Below are 24,206 nucleotides of genomic sequence, written 5' to 3'. Positions count from 1 at the left end.
TTAGCGTGTGCAAAGCTGCTAAAAGCAGCTTGCGAGCGAACAACTCGGAATGACCCCCCTGGTTCAGATGGACATGTATCATTGCGTCCCACAAACTTTACCTATGGAGTCAAGGGATTGCTTATTACACTGGTTTGGTCTGTGAGTTTGACAACAGTGTTCCTGTTCTCATAGTCACATTCTGAATGTCAAACTTGGCACTATATCCCTATTACACTACTGTATACAATGTAAATAAGCAACACTTTGTGACTTAATCCTACTTGTTACTGACAGCAATTTGACTACAAAGAAGTATGTTGCAGATTTATTGTGACAAGTTTTTATTTTCTTGCTTTGTTCTGAATGAAGCACTTGGATCCCCACCACCACCTTAGACAGCTTGTGCTTGTTCCCACTGCATTAATCATATGTATGTTTCCCCTGATTCTACAGTACTGCAGAATACGCTAGTGCTATAAAAATAAGAATTTACTTACCGATAATTCTATTTCTCGGAGTCCGTAGTGGATGCTGGGGTTCCTGAAAGGACCATGGGGAATAGCGGCTCCGCAGGAGACAGGGCACAAAAAAGTAAAGCTTTACTAGGTCAGGTGGTGTGCACTGGCTCCTCCCCCTATGACCCTCCTCCAGACTCCAGTTAGGTACTGTGCCCGGACGAGCATACACAATAAGGGAGGCATTTTGAATCCCGGGTAAGACTCATACCAGCCACACCAATCACACCGTACAACTTGTGATCTAAACCCAGTTAACAGTATGACAACAGAAAGGGCCTCTTAAAGATGGCTCCTTAACAATAACCCGAATTAGTTAACAATAACTATGTACAAGTATTGCAGATAATCCGCACTTGGGATGGGCGCCCAGCATCCACTACGGACTCCGAGAAATAGAATTATCGGTAAGTAAATTCTTATTTTCTCTATCGTCCTAAGTGGATGCTGGGGTTCCTGAAAGGACCATGGGGATTATACCAAAGCTCCCAAACGGGCGGGAGAGTGCGGATGACTCTGCAGCACCGAATGAGAGAACTCCAGGTCCTCCTTTGCCAGGGTATCAAATTTGTAAAATTTTACAAACGTGTTCTCCCCCGACCACGTAGCTGCTCGGCAGAGTTGTAATGCCGAGACCCCTCGGGCAGCCGCCCAAGATGAGCCCACCTTCCTTGTGGAGTGGGCTTTTACAGTTTTAGGCTGTGGCAGGCCTGCCACAGAATGTGCAAGTTGAATTGTGTTACAAATCCAACGAGCAATCGACTGCTTAGAAGCAGGTGCGCCCAACTTGTTGGGTGCATACAATATAAACAGCGAGTCAGATTTTCTGACTCCAGCCGTCCTTGCAATGTATATTTTTAAGGCTCTGACAACGTCCAACAACTTGGAGTCCTCCAAGTCGCTAGTGGCCGCAGGCACCACAATAGGTTGGTTCAGATGAAATGCTGATACCACTTTAGGGAGAAAATGCGGACGAGTCCGCAGTTCTGCCCTATCCGAATGGAAGATTAGATAAGGACTTTTATAAGATAAAGCCGCCAATTCAGATACTCTCCTGGCAGAGGCCAGGGCTAGTAACATAGTCACTTTCAATGTGAGATATTTCAAATCCACCTTTTTCAATGGTTCAAACCAATGGGATTTGAGGAAATCTAAAACTACATTTAGATCCCACGGTGCCACCGGAGGCACCACAGGAGGCTGTATATGCAGTACTCCCTTGACAAAAGTCTGGACCTCAGGGACAGAGGCCAATTCTTTTTGGAAGAATATTGACAGGGCCGAAATTTGAACCTTAATGGATCCCAATTTGAGACCCATAGATAATCCTGATTGCAGGAAATGTAGGAAACGACCCAGTTGGAATTCCTCCGTCGGAACCCTCCGATCCTCGCACCACGCTACATATTTTCGCCAAATGCGGTGATAATGTTTCACGGTGACTTCCTTCCGTGCCTTAATCAAGGTAGGAATGACTTCTTCTGGAATGCCTTTCCCTTTTAGGATCTGGCGTTCAACCGCCATGCCGTCAAACGCAGCCGCGGTAAGTCTTGAAAAAGACAGGGACCCTGCTGTAGCAGGTCCCTTCTCAGAGGTAGAGGCCACGGTTCGTCCGTGAGCATCTCTTGAAGTTCCGGATACCAAGTCCTTCTCGGCCAATCCGGAACCACTAGTATTGTTCTTACTCTTCTTTGCCGTATGATCTTCAATACCTTTGGTATGAGCGGCAGAGGAGGAAACACATACACTGACTGGTACACCCAAGGAGTTACCAGTGCGTCCACAGCTATTGCCTGTGGATCTCTTGACCTGGCGCAATATTTGTCCAGTTTCTTGTTGAGGCGAGACGCCATCATGTCTACAATTGGTCTTTCCCAACGGTCTATTAACATGTTGAAGACTTCTGGATGTAGACCCCACTCTCCCGGATGAAGATCGTGTCTGCTGAGGAAGTCTGCTTCCCAGTTGTCCACGCCCGGGATGAACACTGCTGACAGTGCTATCACGTGATTCTCCGCCCAGCGAAGAATCTTGGCAGCTTCTGCCATTGCACTCCTGCTTCTTGTGCCGCCCTTCCTGTTTACATGGGCGACCGCCGTGATGTTGTCCGACTGAATCAACACCGGCTTTCCTTGCAGGAGAAGTTCCGCCTGGCTTAGAGCATTGTAGATTGCTCTTAGTTCCAGAATGTTTATGTGAAGAGACTTTTCCAGACTCGTCCATACTCCCTGGAAGTTTCTTCCTTGTGTGACTGCTCCCCAGCCTCTCAGGCTGGCGTCCGTGGTCACCAGGATCCAATCCTGAATGCCGAATCTGCGGCCTTCTAATAGGTGAGCCTTCTGCAACCACCACAGAAGTGACACCCTTGTCTTTGGTGACAGGGTTATTCGCAGGTGCATCTGCAGATGCGACCCTGACCATTTGTCCAACAGATCCCTTCGGAATATTCTTGCATGGAATCTGCCGAATGGAATTGCTTCGTAAGAAGCCACCATTTTTCCCAGGACTCTTGTGCATTGATGTACTGACACTTTTCCTGGTTTTAGGAGGTTCCTGACCAGATCGGATAACTCCTTGGCTTTTTCCTCTGGAAGGAAAACCTTTTTCTGAACCGTGTCCAGAATCATTCCTAGGAACAGCAGACGAGTTGTCGGGATTAAATGGGATTTTGGAATATTCAGAATCCACCCGTGTTGTCTTAGCACCTCTTGAGATAGTGCTAAAGCTGTCTCCAGCTGTTCTCTGGACCTTGCCCTTATTAGGAGATCGTCCAAGTATGGGATAACTAATACGCCTTTTCTTCGAAGAAGAATCATCATCTCGGCCATTACCTTGGTAAAGACCCGAGGCGCCGTGGACAATCCGAACGGCAGCGTCTGAAACTGATAGTGACAGTTTTGAACAATGAACCTGAGGTACCCCTGGTGTGCGGGGTAAATCGGAACGTGTAGATACGCATCCTTGATGTCCAAGGATACCATAAAGTCCCCTTCTACCAGGTTCGCTATCACTGCTCTGAGTGACTCCATCTTGAACTTGAACTTTTTTATGTAGAGGTTCAAGGACTTCAGATTTAGAATAGGCCTTACCGAGCCATCCGGCTTCGGTACCACAAATAGAGTGGAATAATACCCCTTTCCTTGTTGTAATAGGGGTACTTTGACTATCACCTGCTGAGCGTACAGCTTGTGAATGGCTTCCAACACCCTCTCCCTTTCGGAAGAGACGGTTGGTAAGGCAGACTTCAGGAAACGATGAGGAGGATCCGTCTCTAATTCCAACCTGTACCCCTGAGATATTATCTGCAGGATCCAGGGGTCTACCTGCGAGTGAGCCCACTGCGCGCTGTAATTTTTGAGACGGCCCCCCACTGTCCCCGAGTCCGCTTGAGAGGCCCCAGCGTCATGCTGAGGTTTTTGCAGGAGCCGGGGAGGGCTTCTGTTCCTGGGAAGGAGCTGCCTGTTGGTGTCTCTTCCCTCTTCCTCTGCCTCGTGGCAGGTACGACAAGCCCTTTGCTCTCTTATTTTTGTAGGAGCGAAAAGGCTGCGGTTGAAAGGTCGGTGCCTTTCTCTGTTGGGGAGTGACTTGAGGTAAAAAAGTGGATTTCCCGGCAGTAGCCGTGGCCACCAAGTCTGATAGACCAACTCCAAATAACTCCTCCCCTTTATACGGCAAAACCTCCATGTGACGTTTTGAATCCGCATCGCCTGTCCACTGTCGTGTCCATAAGGCTCTTCTGGCTGAAATGGACATAGCACTCACCCGAGATGCCAGTGTGCAAATATCCCTCTGTGCATCACGCATATAGATAAATGCATCCTTTATTTGTTCTAACGACAGTAAAACATTGTCCCTATCTAGGGTATCAATATTTTCAATCAGGGATTCTGACCAAACTACTCCAGCACTGCACATCCAGGCAGTTGCTATAGCTGGTCGTAGTATAACACCTGCATGTGTGTATATATTCTTTTGAATAACTTCCATCTTTCTATCTGATGGATCCTTAAGTGCGGCCGTCTCAGGAGAGGGTAACGCCACTTGTTTGGATAAGCGTGTGAGCGCCTTGTCCACCTTAGGGGGTGTTTCCCAGCGCGCCCTAACCTCTGGCGGGAAAGGGTATAATGCCAATAACTTTTTTGAAATTATCAACTTTTTATCAGGAGCAACCCACGCTTCATCACACACGTCATTTAATTCTTCTGATTCAGGAAAAACTGTTTGTAGTTTTTTCACACCATACATAATACCCTGTTTTACGGTATCTGTAGTATCAGCTAAATGTAACGTCTCCTTCATTGCCAAAATCATATAACGTGTGGCCCTACTGGAAAATACGTTTGAATTTCTACCGTCGTCACTGGAATCAGTGCCCGTGTCTGGGTCTGTGTCGACCGACTGAGGCAAAGGGCGTTTTACAGCCCCTGACGGTGTTTGAGGCGCCTGGACAGGCATTAATTGATTGTCCGGCCGCCTCATGTCCTCAACTGACTGTTTAAGGGAAGATAAACCATCACGTAATTCCACAAATAAAGGCATCCATTCTGGTGTCGACCCCCTGGGGGGTGACATCTGCATATTTGGCAATTGCTCCGCCTCCACACCAATATCGTCCTCATACATGTCGACACCACGTACCGACACACACCGCAAACTCACAGGGAATGCTCTAATGAAGACAGGACCCACTAGCCCTTTTGGGGAGACAGAGGGAGAGTCTGCCAGCACACACCACAAAGCGCTATATATACAAGGGATATCCTTATATTAAGTGCTCCCTTATAGCTGCTTTAATATATATATATATAGCCATTAATGTGCCCCCCCTCTCTGTTTTACCCTGTTTCTGTAGTGCAGGGGAGAGACCTGGGAGCCGTTCTGACCAGCGGAGCTGTGACAGAAAATGGCGCCGTGTGCTGAGGAGATAGGCCCCGCCCCTTTTTCGGCGGGTTCTTCTCCCGCTATTTTTCCAGTCAGGCAGGGGTTAAATATCTCCATATAGCCCCTATGGGCTATATGTGAGGTATTTTTAGCCTTGTATAAGGTTTATATTTGCCTCTCAGAGCGCCCCCCCCCAGCGCTCTGCACCCTCAGTGACTGCCCAGTGAAGTGTGCTGAGAGGAAAATGGCGCACAGCTGCAGTGCTGTGCGCTACCTTATGAAGACTGAGGAGTCTTCAGCCGCCGGTTTCCGGACCTCTTCACGCTTCAGCATCTGCAAGGGGGTCGGCGGCGCGGCTCCGGGACCGGACTCCACGGCTGGGCCTGTGTTCGATCCCTCTGGAGCTAATGGTGTCCAGTAGCCAAGCAGCAAATCCACTCTGCATGCAGGTGAGTTTACTACTTTCCCCCTAAGTCCCACGTTGCAGTGATCCTGTTGCCAGCAGGACTCACTGTAAAGAAAAAAACCTAAACTAAACTTTCTCTAAGCAGCTCTTTAGGAGAGCCACCTAGATTGCACCCTTCTCGTTCGGGCACAAAATCTAACTGGAGTCTGGAGGAGGGTCATAGGGGGAGGAGCCAGTGCACACCACCTGACCTAGTAAAGCTTTACTTTTTTGTGCCCTGTCTCCTGCGGAGCCGCTATTCCCCATGGTCCTTTCAGGAACCCCAGCATCCACTTAGGACGATAGAGAAATGAAAGGATACAGTAGAGTAGAAAGCAAGACACCATCAACCCCATGATTTCTATACTTTCAATCCAACAAAGTGCACATTTTTAAACAACTCAAGAGTTTATTATTACTGGCCAAAGTGACCTCAGGACAATATATGAGGCTTCTCAGGTCTGGAGCATTATAGGTGTTATAAGCAAGACAGCAGCAATACTTTTCTGACAGCATTTGGTATACAATAACAAAATAAAGTGTCTGTAGTCAGGGCCGGTTCTAAACCTAGTGGCGCCCAGGGCGAAAGTTTCCTGTGGCGCCAGTCCCCCCCCCCCCCCCCGAGACCGCGTAATAGGGTTAGTGCGCGCCAAAGGTGCGCGTAAAAAGGGGTGTGGCTTAATATGAAAGGGGCGTGGTCCGTTTTGCTCCCTGTAGTTTTGCCCCCTGTAGCGTTGTACACCCTGTAGAGCTGTGCCCACAGTAGCTGTTGTGCTCCCTGGAGCTGTGCCCCCAGTAGCTGTTATGCCCCATGCAGCTGTGCCCCCAGTAGCTGTTATGCCCCCTGCAGCTTTGCCCCCAGTAGCTGTTATGCCCCCCTGCAGCTGTGCCCCCATTAGTTGTGGTCCCAGTAGTTGTGTCCCCTGCAGCTGTGGCCCCAGTAGTTGTGCCCCCTTAGTGTGCCCCCTGCAGCTCTGCCCCCATTAGTTGTGTGCCCCCTGCAGCTGTGCCCCCATTAGTTGTGGCCCCAGTAGTTGTGCCCACATTAGTTGTAGCCCCAGTAGTTGTGCCCCCCTTAGTATGCCCCCTGCAGCTGTGCCTCCATTAGTAGTGCCCAAAAGTAGCTGTGCACCTAGTAAAAAAAAAAAAAAAATACTTACCAGCCCCGTTCCTGTTCCCGATCACTGCACTCTGTCTCCGGCGCCGCTCCTCTGTGCTATGGGAGAGACGTCATGATGTCTCTCCCATAGCGCTGCACAGAAAGGTCCTCTCCGCGAAGGGAAACTAGACGCTACCTCACTGCGCGTCTAGATTCCCTTCGCGGAGAGGACCTTTTCAAACCCACCACCGCCTCCATCCTAGTTAGTAGCGGCTCTTGCCACGGCGGCGACGCCCCGGGCAAAAGTACTGCTTGCCCGTGGCAAGAGCCGCTACTGTCTGTAGTATTCAATGATAGCACAACATGACAACGCACTGAAATAAAATACCCAAACAGGACACCAAGTGATGCCAATTGCTAATAAGGTAGGTGGAAATAAAACAAAAGCAATGTTTTTAAAAATATTTAATAATCACAAACAAATACATTATGATAAATCATCACATTCAGTAATATCAGCATTTGTTCTTAAACCTTCAGAAGGAATAACACAGATTTGTTGCCTTAAAAACATTACTTTTTCAACGGTATTTACATATACATCATATATACTAAATATTGTGCAAAAAATGTTTTCTTGCATATTGCAGTATACAATATCATCACGGGCATGTGACATTTCACCTAATATTTTATTTTAAAATGTCCCCACATAATACGAGCTTAATATCACATTTATATAACATCCCAAAATACAGATGCATTTTTAAAACATTTAAAGCTAAAAGTGCAACACTCTTCAACTGGTGGCCTTCCAAGCATAGATAGAACTCTGTTCAGACCAGAGGAAGATTCAGGGTGATTATCCCCTCACAATACTTCTCCACTACCGATGGCACTGTATAGCAGCACAGGAACACCATGGGTAGGAAGAAAGCAGAGACTACTGCTGCTTAGTGGAAGCAGCCTCCCTCCCCAGCACATAACACGTCGCTGCGTGGGGAGCTGTGGAAAGTCCAGGGAGGTAGCAGCAAGAGTCTCTGCTCTCTCATTGCCTGATGTGCTGCTGCACCGTTATACAGTGGTCATCGATTGTGTACAGGGAAGAAGTGGTGTGGGGTGGAAGGTATCACCCTGATCCTTCTCCAGATCCGAGACTGCCATTTGTCCAGAGACACAGTTCTGTCTAATTGGCTTGTGTGTGTTTTAACAAACACAGATGTACCCACATACATCTCCTGAAATTTAAGCAACTAGCCCCATTTGTCGCGCCATGAAAAATGAGACTACTGTAAATTGCGTCATGTATCTTTTTTTGCTCAATATTACCTCAGTTTCAGTGCCATGCATCACACCACTCTGCATGCTGCAAAATTATGCTGCTACTTTTAAAAAAAACAAATGCAAAGAAAAGCCCTCAGTACACTAGGGGCTAATTGTAATAGAGTGAGAGTTTCAGAAAGTGAGAGATTTGGTACGGTTTTTCAGTTTTTCTTAAAGTGGCAATCATTTACGCAGCAAGATCAACCTGGTTTTGCAGTATAAATGATTGCCACTTTAAAAAAAACTGAAAAACCTTACCAAATCTCTCACTTTCTGAAACTCTCACTCTAATACATTTGGCCCTAGAAGTCTTCTGATGTGGGGTTGCGATGTGAAAAAGACAATGCAGTTCAAAAGGATGCTAAAATGTGAAAAGTGCAGATGTGTCCTCATAAATCTTGCCTCAATACGCTATGTAGCAGGAGATGCCTGGTGAGAGTGAGCTGACAGGTCTCGTGCAACTTCGTTAGCCTTGGGCATCTTTTTTTGCCAAACATGCATCACTATGCGCAAAGGACGTACAAGCAGACGCTGCTGATTAAAATGATATGCGGCATGCCTATATTCTGTGTGCAACTGCGGCTGTCACTGCATATGAAATGCTACATTACAGTGTTTTCTACAAAAACACTGTAATGTAGCATTTCGTATGCTGATACAGACATGGTTGCACACAGATGTAAATGATTGCCACTTCAAAAAAAACTGAAAAACCTTACCAAATCTCTCACTTTTTGAAACTCTCACTCTATTACATTTGGCCCTAGAAGTCTGCTGGTGTGGGGCTGCGATGTGAAAAAGACAATGCTAAAATGTGAAAAGTACAGAGGTGTCCTCATAAATCTTGCCTCAATACGCTATGTAGCAGAAGATGCCTGGTGAGAGTGAGCTGACAGGTCTTGTGCAACTTTGTTAGCCTTGGGCATCTTTTTTTGCCAAACATGCATCTTATTTGCATCACTATGTGCAAAGGACGTACAAGCAGACTCTGCTGATTAAAATGATATGTGGCATGCATATATTCTGTGTGCAACTGCGGCTGTAACTGCATATGAAATGCTACATTACAGTGTTTTCTACAAAAACACTGTAATGTAGCATTTCGTATGCTGATACAGACATGGTTGCACACAGAATATAGGCATGCTGCATATAATTTTAATCAGCAGAGTCTGCTTTTGCACCCTTTTTATATAGTTTTGTGAATAAGATGCATTTTAATGGAAAAAGTTGCATGTAAAGATGTTCGGTGCTACCGAGTCACACCACAGCATGGCGTGACTAGAAGGGCTGTTTAATGTGCATAGAGGCTAGATGAAAGTGAACACATCTGTACAAAACTAGCTGTCCATGGACATATAAATTGTGACTAGTGTCTTTTGCAATACAGCACAGAAACACGGTGTATAAAGACACATCTGTACTCGCTGTCACACCTGGAGTACCAGTAGCTCACAGGATTTAGTATAAATCTAAAAAATTCAAGTAGACCTACTGTATTCATTTTCACTAGTTTAGTGTGTGTGTGGGGGGGGGGGGGATCAGAGATCAAAACCACATTTTACATGGAATTTCCCAATCGTACATGAATCATTGCCCCGGATAATATTTTATAAACAAGTCCTTCTTTTAATTAATGGTTTAGTGCTTGAAAGAGTAAATATTTTTAATCTTGAGATATCTGGATACAGCACATAAACAGAACTGAAGCGGACAAACAGTTTGGGATTTTCCTAGTTGTGTTTGGGATTTTATTTGCTTAATTCACACAATAGTATCAGTAAAAGAAAGAGATTTTGTGTCTTTTCCTGTGGAAGACTTTTTATCTATGCCCGAGTTTTCAATTGAGCCCCAATGTCTTTTAAGGCGCATGCATTTTAAAAGCTTAAAAAACATATTGTACAGATGCTTCCTAAAGTTTTCACCAGCAATAGAGTACACAACAGGATTTAAACAGCAATGTACAAACGATATTGTCTGAGTTACATCCTTTGCGTCCTTCAACCAGTTTGTAAAATTGGAGGCACCAAATGTGCCAATAGTATCCAAAATTGTTAAAAAAATAACCACGTTATAAGGAGTCCAAAACAAAAAAAACACAATGACAATTACAAGAATCAATCTGACAGCATATTTTTTCTGCACACTCCTACTGTTCTGTAAAGCCCTAATAATGTGAGAGTAACAGAACAGTATAACAGCAAGAGGAATAATAAAACCAAAGATGTTGACTTGTAAAAGTGAAAACAGTTCTGTCCAGTGTATATTTTGGTCTTCAGGGTACGAAACTGCACAAAATGTGAAACCTTTTTCCGTCTCTTCTTTGTGAATTAGGACATTTGGTATAGACAACAGAACAGAAAAGGTCCAAATAGTAAAACTAAGAAAAAGCCCTAATTTCATAGTTCTAAACTTGAGAGAAAAAACAACACGTAAAATTGCTAAATACCTGTCTACACTCAAAACTGTTATAAAGAAAATACCACTGTAAAAACCAGTATAATATATCACAGACAATATTTTACACATTGCATTTCCAAACACCCACTGGTCTTTGATTTGATATACTGCAAATGGCAGTGAAAAGACAAACAGTAAGTCGGAAACGGCCATGTTTAGAAGATATATATCAGTCACTGAATTCATCTTCTTAATGCACATTAATATCCACAATACCAAGGAATTTCCAACAAGACCGCAGAAGGCTATAATGCAATAAAGGGTAGGTTTGAAAATGGATTCAACATTGTTCAAGTCTTTGACGTGGTAAAATGTAAACGCTGGATAAAAGATATCTGTCGAGGCATTTGTGATTCCATCGTCTGTGACACTCATGTTACCTGCTACAGAAATAAAAGTAGGCAAAACCTTAATACTCTGTCCATTATGTATAACTAGATATACAAACACTATAGTGTTTTTATACGTGTGTGAGTATATATGAATGAAAACACATACATCTACACACATAATGTATATATATATATATATATATATATATACACACACACGCAAATGTGTATTCATATTGATGTATATGTATTATTCACACACACGCATATATATATATATATATTTATTGACAGTCTGCCGGCACTCCTAAAAGCCACTCCATCCGCTCAGCTGCTCCACAATGTAATATGAACATCCACTCCAAAAGATGCAGGCACTCAGAGACTGAATAAATGCACAAGTAATTGTATTCAAGTCACTTGAATACAATTACTTGTGCATTTATTCAGTCTCTGATAAGTTTTCAAGCAGCACTCCCATTACATGAATAAAGTCCGGTGCCCTCCTAGGTACCTCGGCAGGTCCAACTCATAGCAGCATAATGGCAGCACTCGGCAAAGAATAATAGAGTACACTTGCAGGTGTAATTGTGTGTATATATACACACACACATATACAAACTCCTGTGTATAGAAACATATACATGTGTTATCTTTATATACTGTTTCTGCATAATTCAATAATTCATCTGCATGAGTATATATTTTACATATACGCACATAGATACAAAAACGTATACAGATAATGTTGCCATAGCAATATATAAGAACATATACTTACCCTTCAGATAAAGTTGTCAGTTAAAAAAGCAAACCTGTTTTCTGACTAAAGTAAAAGTACATCCTTTTCCCAGTTTTATTCTTAAACTATATATAGAAAAAGCACTTCCTGTGATGAAAACACTTCTCAACAAGAGTGGGAGTGTCTTTGAATGTATAAGAGACCACGATAACTTTACAACCTTCATGTGCTTATACAAAGCACTATTGCACGTTACCTTGTTTTGCAACTTGTTTAAAAAAAACAAGTTAAAATACATTGTACAGTATATCTGCTTATTGCAAATCCTGATAAGTTGCAATAAGCAACGTTTTTAAAAGAAACACTGTGATGAGGTCTCTTAAAAACAGTTCAATAAAACCATCTACAGTAGTTTAAACAATAGCAAAAGCAAAGTTGATTTTTAGAGGATACACAAGTACCAAAAATCTTACATGTGAATGGGTTTAATGGTTTTAGCCAAGGGAATGTTGTTTACTGCAGGAGTAGGCACCCCTGGCACTAGTGCTACAAGGCGGTACTCAAGAATCTTTCACACAGTGGATTGCTCCTTCCTGTTACACCTCATTCCTTAACATAGGATACATTTTAGGAACACTTGATCCAATCCAAACAAAGGAACCCAAGCATGGGACTCTAGTGAGTGAGCCCTGCCACAGTTAGTCCTGGTCATAGTGTCTAGATGTATGTAAACCCAATGTTTATGCACATAGCCAATGATTTGAGATATGCACATGCATAAAAGCCACACTGCACGTGTCACTTGCAGTGCACCAAACACGTACAGCATGATTGATAGGAAGTGTTGTGGAGAGAAGAAGCATCCCAGAGAACAGGGGAGTGTTGGCCACTGGATCTGTCCTTGGACATAGTTTCACTGACCCTGGCTGCTCTATTTAACCGGACATCCTGAGTGGTCACAGAGTTAATCTGATGCTACATCCTCGGACATAGCAGCGGTGCACAGAAGCAGGTAATGGGTGTCTTAATTTAAGACACATCCTGTGGCTTTTGCATATTTTAGCAAAGCCCATGCATACCAAGATGCAGCAGCGGTGATAAGAGTGTCCATCTCTGAATCCACCCCACATTCAAATAACAGTACAAAATTCTGAAAAATATCTTCATCGCCACACTAAAAACTAACAATCTAGCCCTGAGGAATCTATCTTCAAAAGAATGTGGATTAAAAGATCAACAGTTAACAGGTTGACACCATATTGTTGACATGAATTAGGCTGACAGGCTCAAAAGGTTGACAAGGAAAAGTTTTTTTTGTTTTTGGGTGTCATTTTGTATGTTTAACCATGTTACCCCAGTTACTGGAAATGTGTATGCTCACCACGCTATGGGTAAGGTGTCTTGCGCACATTACTATTACCATTCGTAGTCCACATGGATATTAAATGAAGCCAAAGTTACATTTCAAGCTTTTGACCATGTTGATCTTTTCCACCTGTCGACCATATGGTGTCGACCTATTGACTGTCAATCTGTCATCCACCACTCCTTGAAAAATGGAAGGAAAGAGAAACAACTAAAATTTTAGTGGTATCCAGATGATAGGTCGACAGTCAATGGGTCGACCACTATTGGTCGACATTCATTAGGTCAACACTGTCAAAATGTCGACACTGCAATGGTCAACATGAGTTTTTTTTTTTAAATTTTAATTTTCAACTTTTTCATACTTTACCATACACGTGGACTCTGATTGAGCATAGTAACCTTGTCTGCAAAATAGCGACCCATGCAAGGGAACGCAGTGCACTAATTTGGGTTCCTGGGCATTTTACGGAGAAAACAACACAAAGAAAAAACAACCTCATGTAGACTTTTTGGGGTCTTTTTTTTTTAGTACAATCTGGTTTTTTTTTAGTTTAGGAAAAGCAAAAAAACAGTAGAGGCCGTCAAGGCTGCAAACAGATAAACACAAAGAACAATCACTATTTCAATGACTATAACTGTACAATCATAAATACAGTTGTCAGTACTAGAACATAATATAAACAGGCAGGAATCATCAATACAACCATATAGAGAATACTGATAAGAAGAGGAGAGAAATAGGAAAAATGAAAAAGAGAAAGGTAGAAAGACATAAGAGAAAAGAAGAGGAGTAGGGAGCACGCAATGACGCATACAGGGTATCAGATATGGGGGGAAGCTAGAAGGGCTTGATAGTCAGGTGTATTTTTAAAGGCCAACCAGTTACTCCAAGTAGCAGTAGAGTTTAACGAGGGTGATTTCATAAAGGACGATAAATCATTCATTATCATGTAATGATCAAGCCTCTGAAACCAACAGGAGATAGGAGGGCATGAGGTGGTTCTCCAATAACAGGGTATTATTGCTTTTGCGGCATTCATCAAATGTCAAAGAAGTGAGGTTTTATAAACAGAGATTAGCATCTCCATCAGGTTAAACAACCAGAACTCAGGCATGTTGGGTAGTGTAAGGCCAGTAATTTTTGAACATACATCACGTATTGTTAGCCAAAAACTCGTCAAATCTCCAACATATGTGGAGAGTAGTGCCTGATTCCAGGTTGCACAACCAGCAAGTAGAACGTATGTTGGGATGCATCTGGTGGACCTGTACTGGACATCTATACCAACGAGCTGAGTTTATATTGGGTAGCTAACACTGAGGGAAGAGGAGGTAGCAAAAGTGTGAGTACAGGTCCACTGGTCCTCCGTCAAATTTCTACGTAACTCACCTTGCCATGCCGAAACATAAGAGGGAGGAGCGGTAGTCATATCGGTGAGACATAAATGATACAGCTGTGATATCAGATGTCTAGGAGGGTTAGAAGACCGGCATAAAGATTCAAATTTAGTGGGGGTGGATGACAGAGCGTGTTTCCCAAAAGAGTAGATGAAGTGCCTAACCTGCAAGTAAAACCAAAAGGAATTAGCCGGAAGGTCATGTTTCCACTGAAGATTCTCAAAAGAGCAAATGCTAGAATTTGTGACTAAGTGGCAGATATGAGATATACCCGCATTCGACCGGGAGGGTAGTCTAAATGGCAAAATACCTGGGGGGAAATCAGGGTTATTAAACAGGGGTGTAGATAGAGGAATTCTTGATTTAAAATCTAAAAGGTTCTTATATTTTTTCCAGCATTGAAGTGTAGGGCTCAGAGTGGGGTGAGTGAGGCAAGGACATCTAGACATCCATGGGAGGACACTTGACGTAATAGGAGCTGCGCGATCCACAATAAGCGGCCATTGTTTAATAACATGAGGTCTGGACATCTCAACAATCATAGAAAGGAGAATAGCATGATAGTACGCTAGGAAGCAGAGCAGCTGAAGGCCGCCACAAACTTGGCTTCTAATTAGAGTGGTTAGAGATATGCGGGGTCCAAGTGATCCCCAAGTGAATCGACCCACCATGCTCTGCAAATCCTTAAAAAAGGAAGACGGTATGGTGATTGTTAGAGATTGTAGTAAGTATAAAACTTTAGGGAAAATACTCTTTTTGATTACATTCAATCTACCCAACCAGGACAGCTTCAATAGCGACCAATTTTGAAAGTCCACCTTGAGTTGCTTCAAAAGTGGGAGAAAATTAAGTTGAAACAGGGAATCAGTATTAGTAGACAACAGAGTCCATAAATATTTCAGCTGGATCGGATTCCAGAGGAAAGGGAACGAGCCTTTAAGGCTATTTACCATAGAAGGGGGTGCCAAAATACTGTATGTATTGCTACAGATTTTGCGTAGTTTATTTCAAAATTAGAGACATGACTAAATCTGTTGAATTCATGCATAAGGGCAGGGAGAAAGGTCACCGGAGCAGTTATGGCGGCAAGAAGATCATCGGCAAATAAAGCCAACTTATATTCAGAGTCACTGAGCCGGAGACCCCTAATAATATAATTTGAACGGAACGCTCTCGCCACTGCCTCCATACATAAAACAAATATAAGAGGAGATAAAGGGTATCCCTGACGTGTACCATTCTGAATCACAAATTGGTCCAATAAAGCCCCATTAACACGTACTCATGCGGAGGGATTGTTATAAAGAGCAAGTATCCTATGCAAGCAATATGGCCCCAATCCTAAACGACGGAGAAGACCCTCCATGAACTGCCAATTAATCCTATCGAAAGCCTTCTCCGCATCAGTGGACAAAAGAATTATAGTCTCGCTGTTACGCACGGGGTGATGGATGAGGATGATGATTTTTGTGGTGTTATCCTTGCATTGCCTTTCCATCACAAATTCTACCTGGTCCCCATGGATCAGAGTCGGCAAGAAGTAATTCAGACTGTTAGCTAACATTTTAGCATAAAGTTTGATATCATTATTTAGTAAGGAGATAGGCCGATAACTGGAGCAGTGAGTGGGGTCTTTCCCTTCCTTAGGAATTATAGAAATATGCGCCTCCAAAGATTGGGGGGGGGTTTCAGCAGTTATTGCATTACATGCTTTCAAAAACAGTGGCATGAGGGATGACTGGAAAGATTTATAATAGCTCACTGGGAAGCCGTCCGGGCCCGGACTCTTTCCAAGAGGAGTAGCAGATAGGGCCAGTTCCAATTCTTCGATAGCAAAGGGCCGTTCAAGAAACTCAACATCATCTCCTGATAACTGAGGGTAATCTACAGAAGAGAGATAATCATTAACTGCCTCCACAGATGAGGAAACAACAAACGGAGATTGGGCGTTTCTTAAGTTATAAAGATCCATAAAGTAAGATTAAAAGGTCTTTGCTATTTGTGGAAAGGTATGGACCCTACGCCCTTCTGAGTCCAGAAGTGAGTGAACATAAGACTTTTGGCGTTGAGATTTCAGGGCTTTCGCTAACATAGAACCAGGTTTATCACCCCATAGATAGAATTTGTGGCAGTATCTCTGTAATTCAAATTTGGTTTTCTCTTGCATAAATTTTTTAAAGGCTAATCTCGCCTCGGTGATACGGGTCAAAAGCAGCCGTCGATGAACCTCTCTTTCCTTTTTTAACTAGGATCCCAATTGGATACATCTACCCCTAACTACGCATTTATGTGCCTCCCAGATCATAACAGCGGGCGTATCATGCAAGTCATTAAGGGAGATGTAATCAGTAATAGTTTGGAGCAGGCCGTCCTTAAGTCGTGTATCATGGAGCAAAGTCTCATTAAATTTCCATGTCCACGGTTTTTCAAAAACAGTAGGGAGACAAATGGAAGCAAATATAGGAGTGTGATGCGACCAAGTAATCTGGCCTATATGACTATCAGTGAAAAACTGTAATTGTTTATGGTCCACTAAAAAAAAAAAAATTCAAGACAAGAATAAGAAGCATGAGGAGCAGAATAAAAGGTGTAGTCCTTGACTGTGGGATGGTGTTATCGCCAAAGATCAACTAACTGATTATCGTGTAGAAGTTGACGTACCCTACGGTGATCCCTGGAGGAATGATGCAGAGGCCTAGTAGAACAGTCAAGTGTGGGGTCTAGTGTCCAATTAAAGTGTCCCCTAATATTAAACAACCCTCTCTCAAATGCTCTAAGAGTCGCATAACCTTGGTCAAGAATTTCCTTTAATGTTGATTAAGTGAGTAAACATTAACCAGGGTATACATATAAACTTGGTCAAAAATCTTACATTTTAGAACCTGGCATCTTCCAGCCACTAAAACATGATGGGAAGTATCTGAAACAACTAGGTGGCGAGATAGTAGTATAGCCACACCCAATGATTTACCCAGAGGGTTATCACTGCAGAACCGGTGAGGAAAATTATGGTTTCTAAGGGGAGGGGAAGCATCCTGTTTAAAATGAGTCTCCTGCACAAAAGCCACGCCAACCCTTTCCGAATAAAGTTCTCTCAAAAGAGTAGAACGTTTTTCAGGGATATTTAAGCCTTTGACATTATAAGAGCATAATTTCCATGCCCTCGCTTTCAAAGAGGCCATGATAGATTTGGGAGGGAGCACGGAAGATGTGCAGGAGAACCCACTGGGAGATACATAAAAAATTGGGGATTAAACCACGCAAAGGGATCACAACAAACAATCAAGCGTGGGAAGGGGAATGGGAAAAGAAGAAATGGAGAAAGACACAGACAGGTAGAAAAAGTAGAAAAAGGCGGAAAAACATACAGAAAACAACAAGAATCAGAATAAACGGATAAAACAAATGTCCGCTATTGGATAACACAGGTAAAACTTGTTCACCCATGAACCAATAAAAAAAAGTGAAGACCAACCCAACTGGAGCGGGGAATCTGCAACCACCACCCAGGGCCCTCAAGATCCACAATATCAACAAGTCAATAACATAACGGTAGCTAAATCCTGCAAAGAAAAGATTAGTACAAAATGTCCTGCTAAGGGTAAGCATAAAACAGAGAACAGTATATAAACCATAGACATATCAACATAAGGACAATATCGCGGTGAGGAGAGAGATTAAACCCAATCGTCTAGTGCATATAGAACACTTGCAGAGTTAAGTCCAGAAAATACTTAGGTTTACAGCCGGCTAGGCTTCAGACCCAGCAAGTAAGTCCTGGAGAAAACAGTAGAAAAGAATCCAAAAACTCCATGTCAGACAGTGATGGCTGCCAGGTATCGGAGGCCTCTGGACGAGTGTGGTGAAGCCTGGCCTTTCTTGTGATTGCGGGCAGGTACCAAAGGTGCCCGCGCTGGATGAGGCGTGGTAGGGTCCAACCTAGTATGTAGTTGTGTCCATTCTGGGAGAGACGGTGTGTTGATAGAAAGGGCAGAACAAAAGCGATCCAAGTCATCTGGAGACTGTAAACTAAGATTACGACCATCATGAGAGGCTTGGATGCTCAAAGGAAAGCCCCAACGAAAGCGAATATTCTTATGTTTTAAGGCATCCGTAAGCGGTTTGAGGAGCAGTCTGTGTTGAAGATTATTGATTTTGGAACCACTAAATTCAATTCCGTCTAATTTCCTCGCTTTTGCCAGAACATCCTCCTTGACGTGGTAGTAATGGAGGCGGCAAATAATATCCCTGGGAGCCTCAGAGGGAAGGCCTTTTGGACGCAGTGCGCGGTGTGCATGATCAAAGAGAATGACATGGTCTGGTTCTGTATCAGTAAGTTTATTAAAAACCTTGGTGAGTACGTCTACGATGCCTGGTCCTTGTACATCCTCAGGGATGCCACATGCCTGAAGATTGTTTCTTCTCCATCTGTTGTCCAAATCATCCATATGACGCTGAATCGCCTTGAGTTATTGAGCGTGTGTAAAAACGGTGCTTCCAAATCGTTGCTGAAAGAGTCCAAATCATCGAGGTGGTCCTCCATGTCAGACACACGATGAGTAATTTGGGATAGATCGGCCTGAAGTGCAGATATCGCCACCTTGACTGTAGCACCAATTCTCAAATCCCAAAAATCAGATTTCGTAGGGAGATCTTTTTTGGTAGGAAGTGATCCAAGATGTTTTAAGACATTGGCCATGGTGGTTTCCGGAGATGTATCACACCCACTCTGAGGCGACGAGGACATGGTGTCGGCGGTATCCGCAGGAGAAGAGTCAATAATGGAACAATTATCGCCGCTCTGGGTGTTGTTTCCAGGGACAAGATAACGGAGCAAATTAGACTGTGAGGTTGTGGATCCGGGTGACTTGGCGTGAGATGACGTCCACTTTTTCTGTTTTTTCCCATCAAAAAGAAGATGTCCACTACGTAGTGAAATACAGCAGGACTTGGTGCAGGGAGAGCTATAAACAGCACATCAGCATATAGAGAAGACCCCGGTTACAGCCACAGGACACCCCGCCCCATACTGCGTGGGTGAGTTAGGGGGTCATGGCATTAGAATGGTCAACACAACATCAGCCTTGATGGTACAGCAAAGTAAACATGAGTATCACAGCTGGAGCAAGGAGACGTTACATTGAGAATGAGACTAACGAGCAAGCTGTGGTGTTGTAGGGGTCTCAGGTTATTCAAAAAGTAATAGATAGAAATATTATAAAAATATATCACTCTTCCCTTATCTTTAAAAATTTAACGGAGGAGGCATCAGCATTGTGTCTGTATTATCAGACCAAAACCTCAACTAATGCCAATACCGTTACAAAGAACTGCAGCGTGTGTACATCAACGGGTTTAATATTTGTCTGAAAAGACATTACAGAGGCATTTATATATGTGCTTACTACATTTTCCTACAAAAGGATATTTACAGCACGGATCACTTTTTCATTTATTAGGTCATGTTATAATCAGTGACTTGCAATACCTATACCAATAACAGCACAAATTTTATTTGTTTTGTGTTATATGTGTCAATTGTTTTGTTATGATGACATTTTTAACTTGCTTTTTAGATACAGTGTAACTTATAAGTTTTGAAATTCTATAGCGCTCCCTTGATATATTTTTATAATATTTCTATCTATTTATTTTTGGTTTTTGAGGCTTCAGTGGCATCATTTGGGAGCAGCTTATTAATTATTAATCATTTTTACGGTCCAAACGAGCAGGATTGGTGGCTTTATAAGCGCTAGGGATTTTTTGTGGTTGTTTCAGGTTATTCACACATCTTCAGGAGAATGATAAAATAAAAAAAAATAAAAAAGTCACATAGAGCACCAATCCCTGATCAGGAGACTGGCAGGAGTTAAGCACAGCAGACTGGAGGGAGAAAGGAAATGCAGGGAGATGTGTCTTCCAAGAAGAAGCACAGCGTGGGTCTCAGCAGTGTTATGCTGTGTGATGCTGTGATAAGGCAAGGACTCCAGGGACATGTATTAGGGAGCGTGACGGCCTGCCAGTTCTGTAATAAGGCTCACCTTGCACACTCATTTTTATTGTTTTTTTGTAATGGAGATGGCACTCGGGAAATTATTTGGGCTTTTGGGTTGCAAGTATTGATTATTACCTAAAGAAGAAAACATTGCCTACCCTGCTTTACTGAAATGTAACAGATAAAAGTTTGGCATTATGGCACGTGCATATATGTTAAATGGGAAGCAATTAGCTTCCCAACGAACGGGATCCCGTTGGTCAATATACCAACGCCTGGATCCTGAGGGGTGACAGAAACCCGGCATCACTATACCGACACCAAACAGGATGCCAGTGTCAAAATACAGACAGCCAGCATTCCGATCATCCTGACAGTGGTACACACTGCCGTCCTGTCACGGGGGAGGTTAGGTTTAGGCTGCAGAAGTGGGGTTAGGATTAGGTTGCAGTGCTGGAAAGATTAGGGTTAGGCACCGGGGAGGGAAGGTTAGGCACCAGGGAGGGAGGGTTAGGCACAAAGAAGGGGAGGTTAGGGTTAGGCGCCAAGCGGGGAAGGTAAGGTTAGGGTAGCAGTGAAGGGAGGGTTAGGCACCACCCGGGAGGGTTAGGGTCAGGCACCAACAAGGGAGGGTTAGGGTATGGAAAAGGTGAGGGTTAGGGGGCTTCCTGGAGGGCTGTCGGATTTTGATGGATGGGATGCCGCTGTCAGTATACTGACCGCCGGTATACCATCTATCGGCAAATCATACTGATCCCTGTCAAACATATAATCAGAGTCTGTCTTATATAACTGCGTAACAATATTCGCTGTATAAATGACTATTTTTGTGATTTAGAACAATGAGTAGAGATATTTTTGTACTGGTTTAGCATTTAAAGCCACAACTGTAGCAAATGGCTGAACACATCACAGTTGCTAAGTCCCAATTAACAGCACTTGAAATTAGCAGTAATCAATTACAGCACAAGAGACAGAAACCATTTAAAGAATTTAGTACTGGATCTTTGGATTTAATACCTCCCATGCTCATCCTTTTGTAATGTCATATGCCATATTCTGGGTGTTAACTACCACTGCAGGAAGAGACATCATAAGAGGCTGTGATAGCACTTGATTGCTATATTCTCTTTTTCTGTGTTTGGACTTCTAGTGCAATTCACTTTTACCACAGGTACGTACCGCTGTGGTCCTGCCATTTAAGCAAGGGAATGATTAACATCTCTACTGAGACACTGATTGTCTGCACCTGTGTTGATGTCATATAATGCAGCTACTACCCAATCGTGCCAGATCATCAGGTATACCATGCCAATAGGCTGTTTCTGGTATTTGTGCCATCTTCCTTTATCTGCATACCTGCAGCCAGCGTTCAGATCATTTTCTTGGTATCTTGTCTCTATACTTCCAGCATACTGGTTCAATTGCCAGGCTTCGTACAGCAGCTTTTTGGGAGTTCAGACCTGGTTTCAGTACTTGTACCCTGCTCCACATTCATCTGAGTTACAGTCTTCTGCCTTGTTATTTCTCAGTCTCCAGGCATCACAGTGCTTTTACTGCTAACCTGTTTCACAGCCTTAAACATTTCAGTGTCTGTCTGTTCAGCTCACCATTGTACGGACTCTGTTTTTCTAGCATCCAGTAACAAGTTCTCACAAGCCCAAATGCAATAGCCTGCAAGCCGCGGGAAGCGACAAGATTTTGACAACTTCGCTGCTACATTTAAAGCAATCATTGTTTAAAAAGCAAAACCATGTTGGTTTTACCTTTTTAAAAATTCTCCTTTCTCATGTTTTATGAGAGGAGTGCAATTTTTCTTTCATAAGTACTGTAAACACAACAAAAGTCATTTCAGCCAAATTACACTTACGTTTGTTTTACAGCAATACTTTTTAATCAAGGAAAAAACATTTGTAACTGACTTCTGTTTAAAATAACAGTACTGTAAGGCTTCTCAGCAGCCGGCTTATAAAGTGTATAAAAAGGGTTTTAAGTCTTTTACCTTGTGTCTCATTTTCTCCAGTAGTTAAACATGATATCTCAAGCTGCAATCAGAACAGCCTTTTCATATTTAAACTACATTATTATACTAGCTGTTCTATCCGTTTTTCGCACGGGAGTTTCAGATTTTCATGGTTGTACATATAAATGAGTGTTCAAAATTTGGTAAATCTATTGAGATGTAAAATTTGAGACGTCTTAATGTAAGTAAATATTGATCCATGGTTCTTGGCGTTACCCGAGGAGCACCCACAGCAGATACTGTAAAAAGTGACATGGCAAATTTTGTAGTTTATTAAATTCTACACACTGGAGGTACGATACAAGTTTTGATCCGATTGTCCGTTTGGGCGTTTTCATTCACGCGCATCGGTAATGACGTCATTACTGTATGTCAACCCCCTTTTCATCCTCTTAGGGGAGATTTATTAAAATTCTGATTACATAGTTTTCCTATTTCTCACCTGAAGAATACCTATGTTAAATTTCAGCTTCCTAATGTATCGGGAAGTAAAAGAATTATACCCCTTTCACACCGCAAATATATCCCGGGATATTGCCATGTTGAGCCAGTCTAAAAGCACCACTTTTGAATATCCCGGGTCGAGTAACGCTGCATTTCAACCCGGTATAAAAGCAGTGTTGTACACAGGTTGGACCCGGGTCAATGTGACTCTGTGTCCAACCCGGGTTATTCAACCCTGCATTCATGTAAAAGTGCTGATTTGCTGTTCTGTGTGTGTCTTGATGATGTCAGCACTCAGCAGCCTGAGCCCTGCTACATAGGAGGGAACAGAGAGCATTAGAGCTATTAAGAATTAGGGGTGAGGCAGGGATTGCTAGGCAGCTTACTGCATACCTCCCAACTTATTAAAAGTAGAGGGACCTTGGGGCGCGCCACGAGCATGTGTGCCCGAAAAGGGGGTGTGACCTATATGAAAGGGGCGTGGTCTAGTGGCAGAGCTGCGATCACAGGTCATGCCCCCTTGTACCGTCACTGAGGGGGCATGCCCAGCACTCTCTGAGCTGCTGGCATGTCCCCTCTGTCACCTGTGAATAAATGCTGTGCACGTGCGCACAGTGTCTATTCACCGCTGCTCTGCTAAGCAGAGCAGCAGTGACAGGAGCCTCCCAACAGAACCTTCCCCCGAAAGCGGGACACTGCGGCCCATGGGTGGAACAGCGGGACAGTCCCAAAAAAAAGGGACTGTCCCATGAAAAATGAGACAGTTGGGAGGTATGTTACTGTAACAGTTAAAGATGCAATTGTGTATAAAAACATAGCTCTGTCAGCCATGATTCCTGCAATGCTGGGAGCTGTCCCTTCCCTCTCCTTTTGACCCCTTCTGACACCTCATCGTTCTGAGCCAAAAAAAGTCAATTTAAAATGACATTCATGGTGTTTTAATTGCTGACCCGGGTTGAGTTAAAAGGAGCCAACCCTGCAATAACCCGGGTTGAAAGTGTAGTGTGAAAGGGTCTGACCCGTGTCCGACCCGGGTCGGACCCAGGTTCAAAATACCGGGTGGGACCCGTGTTTGCGGTTTGAAAGGGGTATTAGTGATGAGCCAGTGAGTGAGTGAGTGCTTTTGCATTATATAAATCTTTTATTTAATAAACAAAATTATGTTTGACAAAGATTATGTAGGTTCTGTAAAACAGCTG

The 24,206-nt window shown here is 43.3% G+C and overlaps 2 protein-coding genes across 6 annotated transcripts in view; both read right to left on the bottom strand.

Moving 5' to 3' along the window:
* IMMP2L (inner mitochondrial membrane peptidase subunit 2) overlaps window positions 1-24,206 on the bottom strand; it is a 1,700,471-nt gene that overhangs the window by 1,453,383 nt on the left and 222,882 nt on the right. The window lies entirely within an intron of this gene.
* On the bottom strand, window positions 9,432-11,876 carry LOC134932668 (C-C chemokine receptor type 8-like). The gene is made up of 2 exons (XM_063927286.1): window positions 11,819-11,876; window positions 9,432-11,088 (listed from the first exon to the last, which is right to left on the bottom strand). Exon 2 carries the CDS (start codon window positions 11,078-11,080, stop codon window positions 10,010-10,012), a length of 1,071 nt encoding a protein of 356 aa, XP_063783356.1. The 5' UTR covers window positions 11,081-11,088; window positions 11,819-11,876; the 3' UTR covers window positions 9,432-10,009.

Source organism: Pseudophryne corroboree, chromosome 6, assembly GCF_028390025.1.
Source record: "Pseudophryne corroboree isolate aPseCor3 chromosome 6, aPseCor3.hap2, whole genome shotgun sequence".
NCBI classification, from domain to species: Eukaryota; Metazoa; Chordata; class Amphibia; order Anura; family Myobatrachidae; genus Pseudophryne; species Pseudophryne corroboree.
Note: the sequence above shows the minus strand (reverse complement) of the source record. Positions and strands in the feature narration are given on the sequence as shown.

Excerpts from the sequence above, each read along its gene's own strand:
- LOC134932668 (XM_063927286.1), bottom strand. The coding sequence starts at position 11,080 with ATGAGTGTCACAGACGATGGAATCACAAATGCCTCGACAGATATCTTT.